The sequence below is a fragment of the Colias croceus genome, chromosome 5 (assembly GCF_905220415.1).
Source record: "Colias croceus chromosome 5, ilColCroc2.1".
NCBI classification, from domain to species: domain Eukaryota; kingdom Metazoa; phylum Arthropoda; class Insecta; order Lepidoptera; family Pieridae; genus Colias; species Colias croceus.
Window position 1 is genome coordinate 2,282,376 of NC_059541.1, and position 20,050 is coordinate 2,302,425.

At 31.3% G+C, this 20,050-nt stretch overlaps 2 protein-coding genes across 2 annotated transcripts in view; one reads left to right on the forward strand and one right to left on the reverse strand.

The window, feature by feature from the left end:
• Positions 1–1,985: 1,985 nt before the first annotated feature.
• Positions 1,986–20,050, forward strand: part of LOC123692111 (nephrin-like) — a 148,263-nt gene continuing 130,198 nt past the window's right edge. Inside the window, exon 1 of the mRNA XM_045636755.1 lies at positions 1,986–2,232. The gene's annotated coding sequence lies outside the window, so the exon portion shown is untranslated. The remainder of the gene's footprint in view (positions 2,233–20,050) is intronic.
• On the reverse strand, positions 13,087–13,812 carry LOC123691879. The gene has a single exon (XM_045636464.1). The coding sequence runs from the start codon at positions 13,810–13,812 to the stop codon at positions 13,087–13,089; it is 726 nt and encodes a 241-aa protein (XP_045492420.1).

Consider the following 20,050-nt stretch of genomic DNA (forward strand, 5'->3'; position numbering starts at 1 on the left):
ACGTACCGACCGTACTGGGATCAGAGTAGGTACATGATATACAGTTCATCATCCAGGATTGCTTAGAGCATTTTCACACTGAAAAAGATGTTTTCTTTGAATCGTAGTTGCTTCATTTATTTATTTTTAATCATTTTAAATAATATGTTTTATATTTTATAAATATATCATTTTCATTATTTAAGTAGATAAAATAAATTATGTTACGGTTTTATAAGAAAACACATTATATTTGTTAGGCGACGGTGATTTCTTCCAGGCAAAAGAAATCATCTTCAGGATGGAATCATCCTGGATCATCTTCAGAATCATCTTCAGAATCATCTTCAGAATCATCTTCTGAATCATCTTCAGGATGGAATCATCATCATGGATCCAGATGGGGGTCAAGTGACGCGGGCCACGTACCACAAACATGCTTAGTTTGTGGTATCGAGCGCGAAAGATAGTCATCGTGTTTTTAGTAAAGTTACTATGTAAACTAACGTAATTTAATACTTAGGTACATATTCTATAATGGTGTGCTCAAACTGTTAATCTACATTTAATTTAGATTATTATTTGATACTAAGTAATGTAGAATTTAAACCACATTCATGTTTTCTTCAGATTTTAAGATTTTCTTATCAGAGTGTTCAATTTTAATGTAGTTAAATTTTATAAGAGACAATAATTAAGAAAATTTTAAAATAAAGTGTCACGTATTTTTTTTAAACAACGAATGACGAAAAACGACCTAATCGCGGACGAAGTCGCGGGCAACAGCTAGTTAGGGTATAAACTCTTTGTTCAATGAAACAGTAAAATAAAACAAATACGCAAAATAATTTACATTAAAAAATGAATACCCTGGGCGCGTTTTATTACACCCATTACTTCATCGTTTAATCCATTTTAATACAATTTGTACTTCCATCGGCAGACATTAACAATTACGTCATTCAATAAAGCCTGAAAGAGGGCCAAAATTCTGGTAATTGTATACGGTACGTGAAACGTATAAAATTTTCCAGATACCAAATATGGCTACGTAGTCGTTTATTAGTGGTTACGCTGCTGTGTGGTTCTTCTATTGAAGCGATTCTTGTTATGGTGTGTATTCTATCTAAATATATGAGCCAATAGAGCTGATTCTAGGTAATATACAACTCCTTAACTGGGCGTCGTGGGTGTCTATGAAAGATTTCCCCACTTAAAAAAGGTAACTGTGTTTTTGAATTAGGAGCATGGGAGCTGGGAGCATCCTATAGCGGTGCAACTATAGACACTTGAACATTGCGTTATTATGTATCCAGTAGAGTTGCTTAAAATTTAATTTCAACTAAGTAGATAGGATGTAGAGTACCTATTGCTCTATGAAATTATTATGTATTAATAAGGATTTTTATCTAATTACTATTATATTGGTAAAAAATATATTATATTTTTAATATACAATATACCTTATTTAAATATCGTTGCAATGGACTTAGGCTAGTCATGTTTATAATACGATAAACATTACGATATAACATACGTATTACTGCGGCAATCGCATTAACCTAAGATTTAATATAAGTATTATTATATAAACGACCCTAGAAATAAGTACTCTAAGTACATTATCTATAAGTTACTTTAACAATAATGTGAATAAATGAATAATGTCCAGATAAATCCAATAATAAAGTAGGTTTTTAAAGATAGAAAATTATGAAAACGAAATCTAAAACTAGTGTTCAAATAAGTCACAAAGTCACAACCCGTAATTTGTTTAAAGTCGAAGTTAATACGTCAGGTATTAACACCCAAAGCAGTTTCAGGGAACTAACTTTAGCGGCGACACTAAGCCAAATATTTTATTAAGAGAGTCTTTTAATACGGGGTGGAAAAGTTGATATATTAATTAACTAGTGAATAAGTCCGCGACGGCGAAGAGTCACTTGGTAGTACGCAAGCGCAATAAAGGCCATTTTAGATACGCCCTTATGTAGTGTAGACCGGGTGTCTGAACGATGCGCACGGCCTGCGTTTCTCTCTCCTTCAAGTGCGATGTTCAATTCTAAAAATCGTACTCTTGATATTCGCGAAAAAGTTCCGATCGCAGATATGTAGTTGGAAATTATTCGGTCCATTTACAAAATAGTTAGTGTGCAAAAACAAGTCGGGTTATAAAGTTTTCCGAATTTTGAGGTTCTATTGTGTGTGTTGTGATAGTGTTGGATGATGGACGAGGAAAGTTTTTCTCTGACGGTCAGTATTATTTTTAGATGTTACGAGTTCTTTAATTGGCTCAATTGTCCTTGCAATTCTGTTGCGTGTTTGTTTCTCGCGTTTGCGGTTTCCATATCATGTTGATTGTATCGGACTTGATTTTAAAGTTGATCATTATTTGCGAAGCGGATTCTGATAAAATCTAATTTGAATTTTATGAGTTTAATGTCATTTATTGTGAGTAAGAGTTTGTAAACAACTCAAGTTTGACTAAGCATGAGTTTAATATTGAACGAAAATATAACATGAAAAATTAATTTGGCTGTAATAAAAATTGTGTACAATACGCCGTATAAAAGATTAAACAGAATAATAAATACTCATTATTATAAAGGCAGGATAAACAAAGCCCAAAACATAAAATTGGACAAGGGAAGAAAGTAATTATGATAAGTAACGCCGATAAAATCCATAATCGTAATTGGAAAATAAGAATAACAATAAGCGCTTCCCTAAAATTGTTCCGAATTCTTATCCCGTTGTTACAAAATTCTCAAATATTTCACGCATCAAATCCTGAGCGGTATTAAAAATGCTTTTGTATTTTGTTTTAGGATTTTGAAAGAAATAAATTACGTATAATAGGTTCTATTGTGTATTCAGTTGAATTTAATTTTATTAAATATTTGTATACGAATGTACTTAGGTACCTATGTGGAAATCAAGGATGTACTTAGTGCAGTTTATACTACTGATATTAAATTAGGTATTTATGGATTCTGAACTATATTTTGCAAAAAAAAAAAACTTAGCAGTACTGTTTTAACACATTAGCGTGTAGTCAGTATAGTGAGTAGTCAGTTGGTCACTAAGAATGTGTTGTTAACTTAGTTTAAATGAATGCATTTATTGGAGTCAATTGTTAATTAGAGCGACAATGGGAGTCAATAATATAAAATACGATGAATAGGTACCTTTAAATGCTTCTTGACATTGCGATGTTTAAGGATATTGCCCGCAATAACAATTAAATTTATAAATGTACTAGCGGTCCGCCCCGGCTTCGCCCGTGGTACATTTTTACGTTTTCTCTCCATAAGAACCATCCTCGTACTTCAAGAAATGTAATAAAAAAGAATTAACGAAATCGGTTCAGTTGTCTCGAGTTATGCGCTTACCAACACATTTTGCGATTCAGTTTTATATTATAGATGGACAATGGACATAGATATAAATAAGAAAATATTCTTATAGTAGGTACTTTAAAAAAAAATTTTCGGTTCCCAAATGTAATGTTTTACTGCACACACGATATTATGTAGGTACCTCTAAAATCATAACATCTACTAATTAGAGTTCTAACAACATAATAATATCTTCTCCGTAATTTAAATACGAAAACTATTAAAAAAAATATTTTCTACAAAAAATATAAATAAATCAATCTTATTCTACCGTTAAAGTTTGAGAAATGTTAATTTATTTCACGACGTCTGTCGCCTGTAAAGAATATTAATTACGTATTAATTTCTCCGCTGTTTTCAGCTTTAATTAGAAGAAAAATTATCAAAAACGAATTAAGAATAATAGCGTGTCAAATGTATAGGTGAAATGCCTTTTAACCAACTTCAAAAAGGGGGAAGATTTTTATTTGGCGGCTTTTATTTCGTGCTAAGAGAAAATGGTTAGTGATTTACATAGGTAGTGTGAACTAATAATTTTATCTATATACTGTACCATAACTGTGTTTGATGAAGAAATATTTGTTCTCTTGTAGTACCTATAATTCTTTGTTGTATACTAAAAACTACTAAAGCCCCAAACTTAAAACTTTATCATTAGAATCTTCTAGAATCTAGAACTCTACCGGGTTAAAACCAGAGCAAACAGTATATTTTTACTTATAGTATCATAAACCATACATAGATTCGTTTGTTCCTAATTCTATACTAATTTAAATAATTGGAAAGTGACATGGCAGGTTTTATTCTCGGAAAACTTTTAGAGCACTGCCAAATTAGGTCGCATTTTTTAAGTTTTAATATCATGGTAGGTATCATGTGTATTATGTTCGTTGTTGAAATCCATAAATACATTTTGTAATCACTACATAACAATAATTAATATGTACACTTGTACAGATAATAAATAATGTGTAAGGTTTAATAAAATGTCTTCATTACTTATGACACTTCTATTAATATAAAAAATGACATGCATTTTGATCGAAATCTCCAAAGGATAAACAAATTAATCTATTTTTAATTCAAGTTTTAGCATTTTAATATTATACTTATTTAAAAATACAAGTTTTTGAATGCAAGTTGTTTAATATATTATCCTTAATGACCTAATGGAAAAACGAATCATTATCTCTACATCGTAAACTAGGTATCTATCTTGAAAACTAATATTAAATTTAATACAATAGTTATTAGTTTAAACTTGATCTGAAGTCTCAACAATGAAATTGATTAGAATACTTACAAGTATGTTAATTAGATTTATTAATCCCTCCGATATTCAGAGCTGATAGTATTAGTTAAGATCTGTATCATCATTTGTATGATCATTTGTATAAATACAAACATTTTATTATTGACTAGCTGCGCTCCGCGGTTTCACCCACGTGGCTCCACTTCTGTTGGTTTTAGCGTGATGATATATTGCCAATAGCCTTCCTCGATAAATGGTCTATCCAAAACTGAAAGAATTTTTCAAGTCAGACCAGTAGTTCTTGAGATTAGCGCGTTCAAACAAATAAACTCTTTAGCTTTATAATATTAGTATAGATTAAAAATATTTATATGAAGAAGCATGGACTGCTATGATGCGGGAATCGAAAAGTGATAAAAGATATTATTTTTACTGAGTAATTATTGTAATATGTCATTGGCGATAATTTAAGCCATGACATGTTTTTTTACAGTTAATTTTATAAAAAAGTTGATGCTCCTAAAAACTATTCCATGAGTTTTATAGCTAGATACATAATATATTTTAATGTGTGGTAGATAAGAAAGTAAACAATTCAAATAATTCTGTCAGAGGTAAAACATTCAAACAAAAATTATGAGTAACTCTACATTATTAATCTCTACCAAACAATAAAAGCACTTTTTGTATATATTTTCCCAGTATTTCTTAAATATATTATATTTAGAAATTAAAGACTTTTTATTTTTAACGGATTTTAAACACGATTTATTCATTATATTATTTTCCCGACGTTTCGAACACTTTACAGCGAGCGTGGTCACGGGGAGACAGGTCGCTATAAAGTGTTCGAAACGTCGGGAAAATAATACAATGAATAAATCGCGTTTAAAATCCGTTAAAATGTCTTTAATTTTTAAATGTATAATACTCGCGTAAAATAAAACCCTAGAAAATACTATATTATATTATATCTATTTGTTTATCTACAATGAATATAATTATACAAAGATATATTAAACAACGAAAAGGACTTATTGCTGATCGAAGTACCAATTTAGGATCGTGCTGTACTTGAAAAGCGCTAGTAAATTTCGTTTTATTGCAAGTGTCAGATAGGAAACACTTCACACTGTACTAGAGTCACGTTCAGAGTAAAACTAGTTGGAGCCTGCGAAGTCGTCTGCATTTTGTGTTGAAAGTTTGGACGATTTATTTAAAATTTTGTTATAAATTACCTATTTGAGCAGGTCGTATTTGGAATGGTGTAAAAATTGAGGGATATATTTTGGTACTTAAAGATTTCGTTTTGACAAAGAAAATATATTATGATAATGTTTTTGTTGATATGAAAAATTTTCATTTAAGAATTTTTTTCATATTTGTATAAACATGATAAAAATCTATATCTAGGTATTTTACTGACCTACTAATATTATAAAGTTGAAGAGTTTGTTTGTTTGAACGTGCTAATCAAGGGAACCACTGGTCCGATTTGAAAAATTCTTTCGGTGTTAGATAGCCCATTTATTGTGGAAGGCTATATTATATCATCAGACCAACAGAAGCGGAGCCATGCGGGTCAAACCGCGCGGAACAGTAGTAGTATTAGATATTAGAAAATAAGTTATTAAATTAACACTTAAAAATGTTACATATTCTTTTATCTTTTATATTTGATATACAAGTATGTTATAGTCAATTCTGTAAACAGGGCAATTTAAATTCGTGCGGCGCGTATAAATTGTTGAAAATTTTGGTGTATTGCAAGTGTCAGATAGGAAGCAATTTGCACTGAATGGTCAAGGAGTCACGTTCCTCGCTGAGAATGAAAATATACTTGCACTACAACATACGAGTATTTTCTCAAATAATATAAATGGTTTTAAATATTATAAAGCTGAAGAGTTTGTTTGTTTGAATGCGCTAATTTCAGGAACTACTTTCCCGATTTGAAAATATCTTTCGGTGTTAGATAGCCTATTCATCGAGGGAGGGTGCTATAATTTTATCATTGTAGCACCCTCCACCAACAGGAGCAGAGCCACGCGGGTGAAACCGCGGAGCGCAGCTAGTCTTTTATAAACTCTAATTTTTTAACACTTTTCATAAATGTTGTAACTTTTTAGACAACATTCATTGATACAAGCATTATGATAAAGGTCAAATTCCCAGTTGTAATAAATTATTTATGTACTTTCGTCTAGAACGTAGATCTTGTACGTGACGTACGTTACAAAATATTTGAAGCTTTGTTTAACAATCTAAATAAGCTAATATTATGTACGCGAAAGAAACTCTATATGTCTGTTTGTCTTTTCTTCACGCTTCAACAACTGCAACGATTTTGATGAAATTTGGCACACAGTTAGCTTGAGACCTGAGAAAGGACATAATATATAATATTATTATGATAGGTCTAATACCACGAGAACGGGAATATATGGGATTTTATTTGACTGCGCGAAACCGCGTGGAAAGTTAGTATTCAATAAAATATGGTAATTTAAAAGCATTTTACTAGTGTAACGTTTAATTAATTGAAACACACCGCAATACCCGATTATTTCATTAAACATTTATTTGTGTTATTTATAGTGAATTTTGGTGGTGGCAAAAATAAATTCTATATACTAGACGAAGGATTGTACAACATTGTAGACTCTACATTCTATGTGTGTAATAATATTATAATCTTCCTTATAGTCTACCGCCGTATTAGAGAAAGAATTTTTCAAATCGGACAGTAGTTCTTGATATTAACGCGTTCAAATAAGCAAACAAACTCTTCAGTTTTATAATATTATATATAGACGAACGAACAGACATACAAACAGCGTATCAGTAATAGGGTCCCGTTTTTACCATTTCTGTACAAAACCCAAAAGAGGTTATTATTAGACGAGCTTTTGAGTAAATTCATTTTTATTTCGCATTGACAACATAAAAAATAACGTTCAAAAATCTTACTCCATACTATTGGAACAAAGAAAATCGATACCAAAAACTTGCCAATGTTCCGCTCCTCCATTAAGCGTCTTTCAATTATTAGTTTGAAAGTCCGCAATAAGGCAAATAGAAGCTTACATTTGAAAAGGGTGCATAAGGAATACAAATTTCCTTTCGCATGTGGCAATAAGGAAAATCTTTGTGTTCATACTTTAGTTTCGAAAGATGATTGATATATTCTGGTATTGAAAAACATGAACGGGGAACGTTACGTGTTTATTTTTTATTAAGGATGATAAACGGTGTTATAAGTTTAGCGGTAAAGTTTTTATGTAAGCTTTGACATCGTTTCTCACAAATGGATGTACTCATTTCGGTTTTGTTTTTGAAGTGAAACTTCTAAGGCGCGTTGAGAGTAAATTTTAAGGTCGCGTCATGGCAATACGGTCACGTCATGGAGTCATGCGACGATTTTGGTATCTTTGAATCTTGCCAAGAAGTTTCACTTCTGATACGTGTGCTCGTCACACACGACGTTTTTTAGCTAAAGATTAGATTTAGATGAAGCATTCGGACTATTATTTTAGTATAATCTATACTAATATTATAAAGCTGAAGAGTTTGTTTGTTTGTTTGAACGCGCTAATCTCGGGAACTACTGGTCCGATTTGAAAAAATCGAGGATGGCTATAATAGGCTATATACCATCACGCTAAGACCAACAGGAGCGGAGCCACGCGGCTGAAACCGCGCGGCACAGCTAGTATTATATACGTCGAAGAACAAATACCGTTACTTAGTGATCTTTTATACATGTTATTTAGTTGCTTATCCTGTCTGTATATATTTCAAGAGGACTATACGACATGAGGTAGGCTTGAAGATAAGGGTCGTCTACGTTCGACCATACGGTATCGAAAACATCCTCTCTGTTACACGTATTTGTATATAAATAAATACAAATTTTCATCATGTTAGCAAATATTCTGCATCAAAGATATGAAATAATATGTAAAAGCTACAACTACGCCTTGGAAAAAGAATAATGAATAAACACAATGAAATAATGTAGTTCTATTTAATTATACTTTTAATAACAAACTTAAAATTTACCTTTTTATTACTTTAAATTATCACCTACTAATAAAATTGGCATAAGTAAACAACAAAATTATCTTCCAGTATTTTTCTCCTGTTTCACTCTCTTGTACAACAAAAAGCTGTTTGTTTAGTCTGACAGATTTAAAGAAATTAACTTAAGCATTACCTACAATAACGAACACATTGAAGTTTATAAATTAACTCGTAAACACATTTACGACTGCAACGAATATATCCCCTGTAGAAAGACCCTTTCCGCAATAAAAATGATGCAAAAATACCATATTTCGCTGCCAGACACAGCCATTACACAGAATTCATGAAATAAACGCGCATAAATAATTTTTCTTTCTGTGCGTGTCAGAACAACGCAATTCGATTTGAAATTCAAATAACTTCTACAACGTTATGTTTAGATTTATTGCCATCAAATATTCAGAGAGAATTCTGAATTATTTCACTATTATTTTTGTTTGGAAATCGCCTCGCCCATGCGTTTGCGAACTGATATTTTGTTGAGATTTCTATTTGGTTTTTGATATGCTATACCATGTACTATTATTAAACAATTAAGATTATGTTTACAGATACAATTGCGTTTGAATTTGTTAAGTAGCATTTTTAGTATCGGACTTTCTTAATATAATAAAATTCTAAATGAAATATTGAAGTGAAATAACTATATCAGCTTATTTTTAAAGGAACAATACTAATATACTATTATTCCTCATTTTATTTGATAATCCGAATTCCGCTGTACCGTACCTACTTATACATAGAAACAAACGTATTTTTCTATTTCAACCAACAAGTGACATGAAAAATACACTAAAAATAGGTACTCTTTTATATGAATTTATAAATAAAAATCGTTATAGTTTTATCGGCGAGAGTTTATGTTAATTTAATATCAAGAAGAAAGTTGAAATATCTATAAAATACAGATGGAAATTGGGTCAATCCTTTGGAAGCCAAATAACTTACATGTACAAATAATATTAAATATTGATACAACAAATAATTAAAGGTTTCAAATAAAACTCTATTTTTATTCTCATTAACTATTAACCCTTGTATTGTTTTACTGTTCTGTTATTTTCGATTTAAAAATTATAAAATAAACATCAATTTATCCGACAAATTTTACAATATGAATGCAGACTTATCTAACAAATTGTCTATTTAAAATATTATAACTCAAAGAAAGAAGCTGAATGCTAAATAAAATATTAGTACCTAGCTTTCGCCCGCGTTTTGAAAGAAAAACCCGTATATTTCCCGTTCCCGTGCGATTTCCGGGATCAAACCTATCATATGTGTTAATCCAAGTTACTACCTATAATAATAATAATAAAACCTTATTTATTCCATAACTCTTAAGTTTACATTTCAAATGATTGTTAGTATTGTTAGTATGTTGTTACGCTAGTTAATTAGTGTTAGTATGATTTATATATTTAATGAGGTATGGATCTCGTTTGAGTAAAGGCCTCCTCCATTTTCTTCCACAGGTTTCTATCTATTCCTTTATTTATCCAATTCTTTCCCGCAATCTTTATAATATCATCAGCCCACCTTTTGAGTGGACGTCCAACATTTCTTTTTCCCAATGCTGGTCCTTTCCATTTGGTCGTTTGCCATGTCCACCTTTTGTCGGTATAGCGAGAGATGTGACCAGCCCATTGCCACTTAAACTTCAAAGCGTGTGTTAGTGCGTCTAAAATTTTTGTTTTATGTCGTATTGTTTTATTTGTTATTTTGTTTTTGATATTTATGTTTAAGATACTTCTCTCCATTGCCCTTTGTGTTGTACTTAATCTTTGTTTAATTTTACTTGTGTAGGTCCATGTTTGACATCCATATAGCAGACTAGGTAAGATACACGTATCCATTATAGTTCTCTTTAACTTCATACTATAGTTTCCTTTAAGTATTTCTTTATGTGACCAAAACTTTTTCCATGTAATATTTATTCTTCTCTCTACCTCTTCTTCGTTATTAGTTCTACTGAATGATATTTGTTTTCCTAGATATATATAATTATTAACATATTCTATATTGCCTCCGCTTATGGTGATAGGTGTTTTAAAGCTATTAGTAAGGATTTTAGTTTTGCTTCTATTTAGTTGTAGGCCTACCTTACCACTTTCTTGATCTAGCTCTCGCAGCATATCTTCTAGTTGATTGGCCGTTTCAGAGAATACGATGATGTCATCTGCGAACCTGAGATGATTCAAATGTCTTCCATCAATTCTAATGCCGTATTTTGCCCAGTGTAGGTTAGTAAATATGCTTTCCAGCACAGCTATGAAAAGTTTAGGCGACAAAGGGTCGCCTTGTCTGACTCCCCTTTCTATTCTAATAGGATCACCTCTTTTTTCTAATTTTACCTTACTGGTACTGTTGGAGTAAATGCATTTTATAATATTTATGTATTTGTCTTCCACGTTTGATGATTTTAGTGCGTTCCAAATTGAATTATGGCTAATGCTGTCGAAAGCTTTACTATAGTCAATGCAGGCTATGTACAGAGGCTTATTATATTCTTCATATTTTTCAATTAGTTGTTCCACAGTATGGATATGGTCGATTGTACTAAAACCTGAACAAAAGCCCGCCTGTTCTACTGGTTGTGTGTCGTTAATTTTTTTAGAAATTCGTTTTAATATGATAGAAGAAAAGAGTTTATATATACTTGCTAGTAAGCTAATTGGTCTATAGTTAGTTATTTCCAGTGGATTCCCCTTTTTATATATCAAAATTATATCAGATGAACACCATTGTTTCGGTACTGTTTCAGTGTCAAGTATCATATTGAAGAGATGTGTTAAGTGTTTAAGTAAAATGGGGGCTCCTAATTTAAGAGATTCGTTTGTCAACCCGTCTGGTCCAGGGCTCTTCTCGTTCTTAAGCTTTTTTATTTGTGAGTATACTTCTTCTTCTCTTATTGGTTCAATTGAGTGTTTATTGTTGTCCGCACTACTGTATTTTTTGTATTTTGTCTCGCTTTCTTTTTTGCTATATAGCTCTCTGTAAAATTCCGTCGCATGGTCTATCACGTCTTTCCTTGTCTTTGTTTCGCATGTTTGGTATTGCAGTTTCTGTATCCATTTCTTTTGTAGGGTCAATTCTTTATAAGCTCTCTTAGCACTTCTATATGTACTTAGATTCCTTGATATAATTTCTTCTCTATGTTTATTATAGTCTAATTTAATTGATTTATTCGTAGTTTTAAATAGTTGAGTAAGTTCTTTTTTCTGTTGTTTGGTTTTATTTTTAGTATGTATTAATTCAGAGCGTTTTTTGATTAGTTGTAGGGTATGTTCCGTAAGTATTCTATTTTGTTTCTTTTGAATAGGGTTACTGTACAAGCTGCTTTTTATGTGTTTCTCCAATAAATCGTAATATATTTGGACATTTTCTGAAAGTTTAATATTTGTGTCTTTTAGGTTGTCTCTTAGGCGGTTTTTGTATAATTCTATTTCGTTTTCTGTTTTAGGACTTTTACTAATGTTTTTGAAGTTTCTCCTGCTTTTCGTTTTTAGACACATGGTAATTGTTGCCCTTAATAATCTGTGGTCAGAAGAGAAGCTGACTTGATTGAGAACTTCGATATTGCTGATCGTATGGGGTTGGTTGGTCATAATAAAATCGATTTCATTTTTAACTTTTTGATTAGGTGCCATCCATGTCCATTTTCTCTTTGCTTTTTTCTTGAAGAATGTGTTCATGATGAATAGTTGGTGTTCAATGGCATAATCTATTAGTTGTTGTCCCCTTTTATTGCGTTGCCCATAGCCATATCTTCCCATGCACAGTCTTTCTTCTGGTTTAGGATGACCGATTTTTGCGTTAAAGTCTCCCATTACTATGAGATTCTCTCCAGCAAGAAGGTGTGCTTTCTCCATGTCGTTGTAGAATGTTTGGACTTCTTCCTCCTTGGATGTCTCCGTAGGAGCATATGCCTGAATTATAGATATTGTAAACTGTTCTAACTTTAGCTGTAACAAAGCTACTCTTTCGGAGATTCCAGTGAAATTGTGTATATTTCCTTTATATTTTTTATTAAGCAGAAATCCAACGCTACTCTTCTATATTACAACCAAGTCTTTTCACTTCAGATAGTCCTAGTATATCAAAATCTATATTTTCAAGTGCGTAAATTAGTTGGAGATATCTCTCGGCGGATGAAAGGGATCTTACATTGTATGTTCCAATTTTTATACTGTTTTTATTGTTTGTCTTCGTTTCTGTATTGTAATCATTGTGTTTAGTTGGAAAATTTTTCAGTGGAGGGTAGTGGTCTGATTCCCCTCGAGGACCAGTCGGCTTGGGGAATATTTTTTTATTTATATTGTTACGTTTAAATTTGGCTGTTGTCTCGTTCCGGTGGCTGATGTGTGTATGTCATTGTCTCTGATCGTTAGATTTGTTTATGGAGGAGAGAGAGCTGCTTCTACCTCTCATCAAATCAAAGGCGTTTGCTCTGCAGTTTTTAGAGGGTGCATGTTGTTTCCGTGGTTGCTGCGAAGTTTCAGGTGTTATTGATAAGTCTCGTTTACGTTTCTCGTTATTTAGTGGTTTTTCTTTTATAACTAATTTGTCGTAGTCTAGCACCGCAAAATTCCCCTTCTTTCTTTCTTCTAGCATTTTCTCTCTTAATTCTTTTCTTTTAATTTGAACTTCCTTAGGATAGTCTTCAGAGACATAGGCGTTTTTAAATTTCTTCTTATTTTTTAATATTTCTCCTTTTTTCCAACAATTGAGAAATGATATAAGTACTGGTCTGGCCCTATCGTTGCCGTTAAATTTTTTACCAATTCGACGTATTTCATTAATGTCTTTAATATCCAAAGAAATCTTTAAATCAGTGCTAATTTTTTTTGTTGTCGCTTGCAAAAGTTCCATAGTAGATTCTTCAGATTCTTCTAGTCCATATAAAATTAAATTGTTATGTCTTCGGTTTTTTTCTAACATAGTAATTTTTTTCTTCAGTTCTCGGTTTTCTAACTTTAAATCTTCGACTTCGCGTGATAGTGGGGCTAACTTTTCATCCATTCTCGAAATTATGTCTTCAGTCTGTTTAGTCATTTCTATCTTCATGCGTTCAAAGAATGTCTCCATATTATCCATATTAGGTTTTTTATATTTATTTTTTTGGGTTGGTAACACTAATTTGCAGTTGGCAACACTAGTTTAGAGTTGGCAACACTGGTCTGGAGATGGCAAAGTTAGCTCTAATTGTCTATGTTCACAATTTGATTTGACATTTCATAATTGACATAATTTCTAACCTTTGTTGTTGATGAAGTTGGCGAAATATTTTATAATTATGCACTTCACAGGTCCACATATAATTTCTTTTCGCACGCTGATCGATGATAACAATCCTTAGATTACTTGTTAATTAATTTAGGTGGAAAAGATCGTAAGTATTATTTGTTTAATTAAGAGCAACAGTGACAGGTGTTTACTGGTTGACGTTCACACCGGAAACCCTATATTACCCTAGGTTACTACCTATATGTGTGCTAAATTTCATTGTAATCGGTTCAGAAGTATTTGCGTGAAAGAGTAACAAACACACAGACATCCTTACAAACTTTCGCATTTATAATATTAGTTGGACTTTTTCACAATGTTCACTACAACTTTTGGGGCTAATTGTTATTTAATTTCTTGTATGTTTCGCAGTTTTTTGTATAGTTCATTTTTTCTTTTTCCAATACATAATGGTAGTGTAAATTATTTAGAGTTTAAATTGTGAATGCTTATAGAAAAGCATGTCGAATGAAACAAGAGAATATGATTTTTTTAATGCGATAGAGCTGTAACTTGTTACTAGTGACTCGATTAAATTAATTATATTTTATAACATAGAATTCCACCTTGATTTCTAGCTAGGTTAAGTAAACAAAATATTCTAAAGAAAATTTTCAATCGAAATTATTATAATTACTTAATGTTATTATGTAAAATTAGTACAAATCAGTCAGATGGGACCTGGCATGAAAACAGATCTTAGTAATTAGTATGAGCTTTAGCATCGCTGGTATCAAAATTAAAATCTTCTGCAAATTTTAAAAACCTATTTTCTAACGATCCCTGCCACTATTTCTCCACAAAAATTCATAGTCGGTTTAAAAAATGGTAAAACATCGGTTAAATTGCGCGTTGTGTTGAGGCTGTCACGGCGTAGAATAATAGCCCAAAAGGGAAAAATCGATTTTAACCAATTTCAACGATATTTACATGGGCGTACATAGAAAAGGGTTCTTGGAAAACAGGTTGAATAAATGCGTATGAGTTAATATTCGTTAAGTTCCCTTCTAGGAAAATATTTTTTCAGACATGTGCTAGTTGTATGCTCTTTTATATTTTTTATGTTAAGTAGTGAATCCCAGTAATATTTTATAGGGAAAATCTTTGTGTAAATAAATATATACGCGAGTGAATTTTTTTTATTTATATAAGGTAATTGTATGTCAGAATACGAAAAGTCTTATTATAATAGCTTTACAAAATATATAATAATATATTTCATTGGTAGATGAACATCCTTGAAAATAAAGTTAAAATATTTGAGCTCACCTCACGCTGATAAAAAATGACCTTACAAAATACAGCATTTGTTTTATTTCCCTTGCTTGAACTTTGTTTGCTCAGCCCTCTTGTAAGTAGCGATAGCAAAAATATCAGCACATTTGAGCAATTTTCGAAGCAGATTTTTCAATCGCTCCTATCACCAGACTTAAAGAGTAATTGTAAACGATTTTCGTATAAAACTCCGCCTTTGAAACAGTTTTTGACTTCACAAGAAAGCGTACTCGTGTAAAGGGTCATTTGTTTTCTAGAAAATGAGGTAATATTGTTTAGCTTTTAGAAACCTTGTTAATTACGAAAGTTGGAAATGAAAGCGAGTTTTGTCCAAGATATTTACAAAACTGGAATAATACGTGTATAACAGTTTTGAGTAAGCACTCAGAGCGAGTTTAAAACTTCTGTATAATAAATTCTCAGTTTGCCGTCCTTTTACTTTGTAGGTATGTATTTCTCTTGAATTTCAACGGAACACGTGTACCGTGTCATGTTATTAAAATTATTGATTCTTTTGTTGACGGTATAAGCGGCTTTACTCAATTTACAAATTCATTCTACATCTACACGGGTATATGATTATGTAAACCGCGATTCCCGTATTTTTAATAAAACCTTTATTTTGTTGGTAATTTTTCGTTTTTCCTCATTCCGTCTGATCCCGATGGACAGACGCCTTAAGGTTTCAGCGGCTAAGCTTTATAAGACCCGGGCAACTTTGTTGAATTAACTCCTTATATAAATGAAAGAGATCCGAGATTTTAGGAGCATATTAAGTAATTGTCCTTGAGTCGGGTATGCAAAGTGAATCTCGACGACGCGTATGTTTTCTTTCATTTAAGATTCGGCTCAAGTAAAGTATTTTAATCAAGTAAAATTTCCTTTTACTAGCTTTTGCTTTTGCCTTGAATTTTATGAAGATGTAAGTGCTCCTTCATTATTTACACGGCCTTAACAAACATCTAATTAAGGCCTTACAAATAATACGAGTTTCGAATTTTTGAAGTGTACTTAATAGGCATTATCACCGAATTACAATGATACTGTTAGGTTGTTGTTTTTTTTTTTTTTTTAATTTACCTACATCAATTAAAAACTTAACATCTAAGAACTAACTAACAAATTACTTTTTTTCGACCATGAAAATGTGATATCCCAGGATACCAACGTGTTGATGGCACATCATCAGATGACCTCGTTTCAGATATAATTAAATACCTGTATAATGTATACATTTAAATCTTTAGTGTTGAAATTAATTTAAACACCCCATAAATGCAATACAAAATACATGCACAAAAATGTTAATTAAAAGCATGCGGCCGCAGAACATAATTTAAATTGCCCGAAATTAAGTTTTGTTTATAATTTATTCAATATAATATTTGTTATATAAATTGCTATGAGAAAGGTAACCGTTCGACAGATTTCAATTTCCATCCTTTTATGTTCAATCCACTTTTGATCCGCAGTTAATTTTATGTACAATTTTAATTAAGCCATTATTAAAAGCACTCGGGATATTTCATAAAAATTGGATCCGTCGGATACATTTTGGGTTTGTTACGTTTTGAAGAGGGTCGAAGTGTTATATAAATGTAAATAATATTTTGTTTTATCTCCATAGAGTGTGTTTATTGACCGGGAAAAATATGGCGAAAATCATGATATACTTTTTCTACGGACGTGTTAGCGTTTTCAGACTTTTACATGTTACTGACAAATTTTGGGGTAAAGATAAATTTTAAAAAAGAAGACAATTTTCTTACTCTTTACTAAGTAATACAGCTGTATCCATATATACTTATGTATAAAAAAGTTACATGTTCAATAAGAACACGAATCTTCTCTCCGACACTAACTATAAATATACTTTTGTATTTGTTTGCAAATTGTGATAAGTTCCTTTGTACAATATATATCAAAACAGCCCCTCGGAATGTTTTTATTCCTTTTATTCGTAAGGGTGCGTGAAGTGTCATACAGGGAATGGGTCTCGTCAAATCCGGGTCATCGAGTGTTCGAAACTTTGCGTCGTTCGAATGGAATGTGGGGTGTCCCTTGTTTTGCCCTAACCCAAAAACGTCTTTATCTAAAGTATGGCTTACGTGTAATAAATTCCATGCGGATTTAGTTAAGCTGGGTGTAAATTGAATTATAGGTTTGGTGTATAATGGGTTAAACGCGTAATTGTATTTTGAAGTTTGTTTAGATGAACATTGATTAGCTTTTGGTCAGAATATAAATACTTAAGTAAATCGTGATTAAAAATGTGTAAGAGCAACTAGCGTTTATCAATTATAGATTATTTGAAATATATTTACGTGATTTGCTATTCTAGTATACATATTATGTGTTTATGTGTTTTTATATGAATGTATAAGCAATAAGATGAATAGGTACATTCAGTCTACGTTACGTACAACAACTTAACTCGAAAAATTCCATCCCTACATCGCTAACCATATAATTTTTATCATCGAGCAGCGTTTTTATAACTCTCCCTATACCTGTTCATAAGTGTACGAACGGTGAACACAATTTATTTCGCAATATCAATCTTATACATACTGATGGGGAGGCATAATTCAATTTGGCTGCTTTTCCCTGGGAAACCTCGTTTTACCTGTATGAAGATTTTATGTTTGGAAGAGTGTAGATGTTTTTACGAATTAGAGTGTATTCTTATATATTATTATGTTATACATACAGATTAAATATAGATACTTATGATGATAGAGATTGACGCAGGTATATCTTACTAAAATTTTGTTATAGTAATAAACCTATATTATCTCGCTCAGAATTTATATTATACTAGCTTTCCACCCGCAGCTTCGCCCGCGCAGTCAAAGAAAAACCCGCGTAGGTCCCGTTCCCGTAGGATTTCCGGGATAAAACCTATCCTATTTCTATTTATTTATTTTAGTTAAGGCGTGATTGAGTAACAGACAGACAGACAGAGTTACTTTCGCATTTATAATATTAGTATGGATTATTATTAGATTAACAGTTCAATGTTTCTTCACTCTTTTATAAAATAAAAACTTCTCAGATACGTATGAAATTAAGTAGATAAATTAATTATAGACTATATTCACATACATAGGCTATTTTTACTCGGTTACCACATAGGTGTAGTGCGTCATCATGTACAATGTATATTTAGGTAATATTCGATTGAATATAGATTAATTGTATACTTAGGGATGTAAGCAACAATATTAATAAATAGCACTGCAAATATAAGACGTTATTTCGTATAATTAAAGATCTATTCTAAAGAAATAAGATGTATAACAAATTTCAGTAGGTAATGTAACAGAGCAGAATAATAAAAAACTATGTTTTATAAATTATTTTTTTATCCATACTTATTTTAATAATATATTCTTTCTTATATTCTTCTTCTTCTCAAAGTACATATGCAAAATATCAGTTTAAAATACCAATTAAAACACATTTAAAATCTCAAATAGCAAGCAAATGTTGGAATATATCACGGCAACTTAAACGTCTCAGTAAGAGCTTTTTAAGCTAATAAAAGCTTGAGTAGTGAAGTTTGACCGCAAACTGTTTTGGGACGGACGGACATACTTCTATGGATTTATATATATTTGCTAGAAAATTGTTTATATAGTATATTATGTACTTTAAGTATGTATTGCTTTGGTTAAGTGTCTGGTTATATTTTATGGTATTATTTGTAGTATAACTAAAATTATAGGAATATGAATTTAAAAGTACTATGTATGTATTTAGTTGTAATTCTTTTTACGTTAATCATTATAATATATACAATCTAATACAGACTTTAATAAAGACATATGCTGAGTAGTCCACCTAATCACGAATACCGACTTATATTTGAATATATTCATTGTATTTTAAGGTTTAAATTTATTAATGTGTATTTTTCTCAAAAGTGTACGAGAAGTGAAAAATTGTACCAAGTTAAGTATTTGTGATTAAACGTATTTTTTTTTCTTCTTTCTAATATTAACAACTTATTTATTGTGTACTAACAAGAGCTTGAGTGAATTTTGAACCACAAAATATATACTACTATATAAACAAGATCTAAGTTTAACCTAATAAAGCCTTCGATAGCTAGAGACAACGGCAAGCATTTAACTCAACTACCAACACTGTTTATTATAAATTCATAAATGAAATTAGCTTTAAAATCACACGGTTTCCACTAAATATTATGCTATGTTAACGTGTACATCAAAAGGCAAGGGTCACTGGGTTTGTTAAATTTCCTCAAGGACAAAGCCTTCAGCTGACCCGATTGAATTATTAACCGTTCAGTTTTCATGTAGATTAATTCTTACAGTAACCGTTTTATTATTTGAATAATTTAGTCTCGGTTTACTCTCAATGACAACGCAAGGTCATTGACTGTAGAGGTCGCACGTCCAATTACTTTTAGTTAATGATATTTTAAATAATTAAGTTTAAATTAAATAACTGCTTTAAGTACAATATACTGCTACCTTCATATATAACACTATGCTCCGCGCGGTTTCACTGGCTCCTCTCCTGTTGGTCGTCGCGTAATTATATATTATAGCCTATAATCTTCCTCGATAAATGGGCTATCTAACACCGAAATAATTTTTCAAATCTGACCAGACGTTCCCGAGATTAGCGCGTTCAAACAAACAAACAAACAAACTCTTCAGCTTTATAATATTAGTATAGATTTGTTCCCTTCTCTTTTATGATATAATATGTGTAAAATATAGTTCAGTATGACATCGTTTCTATA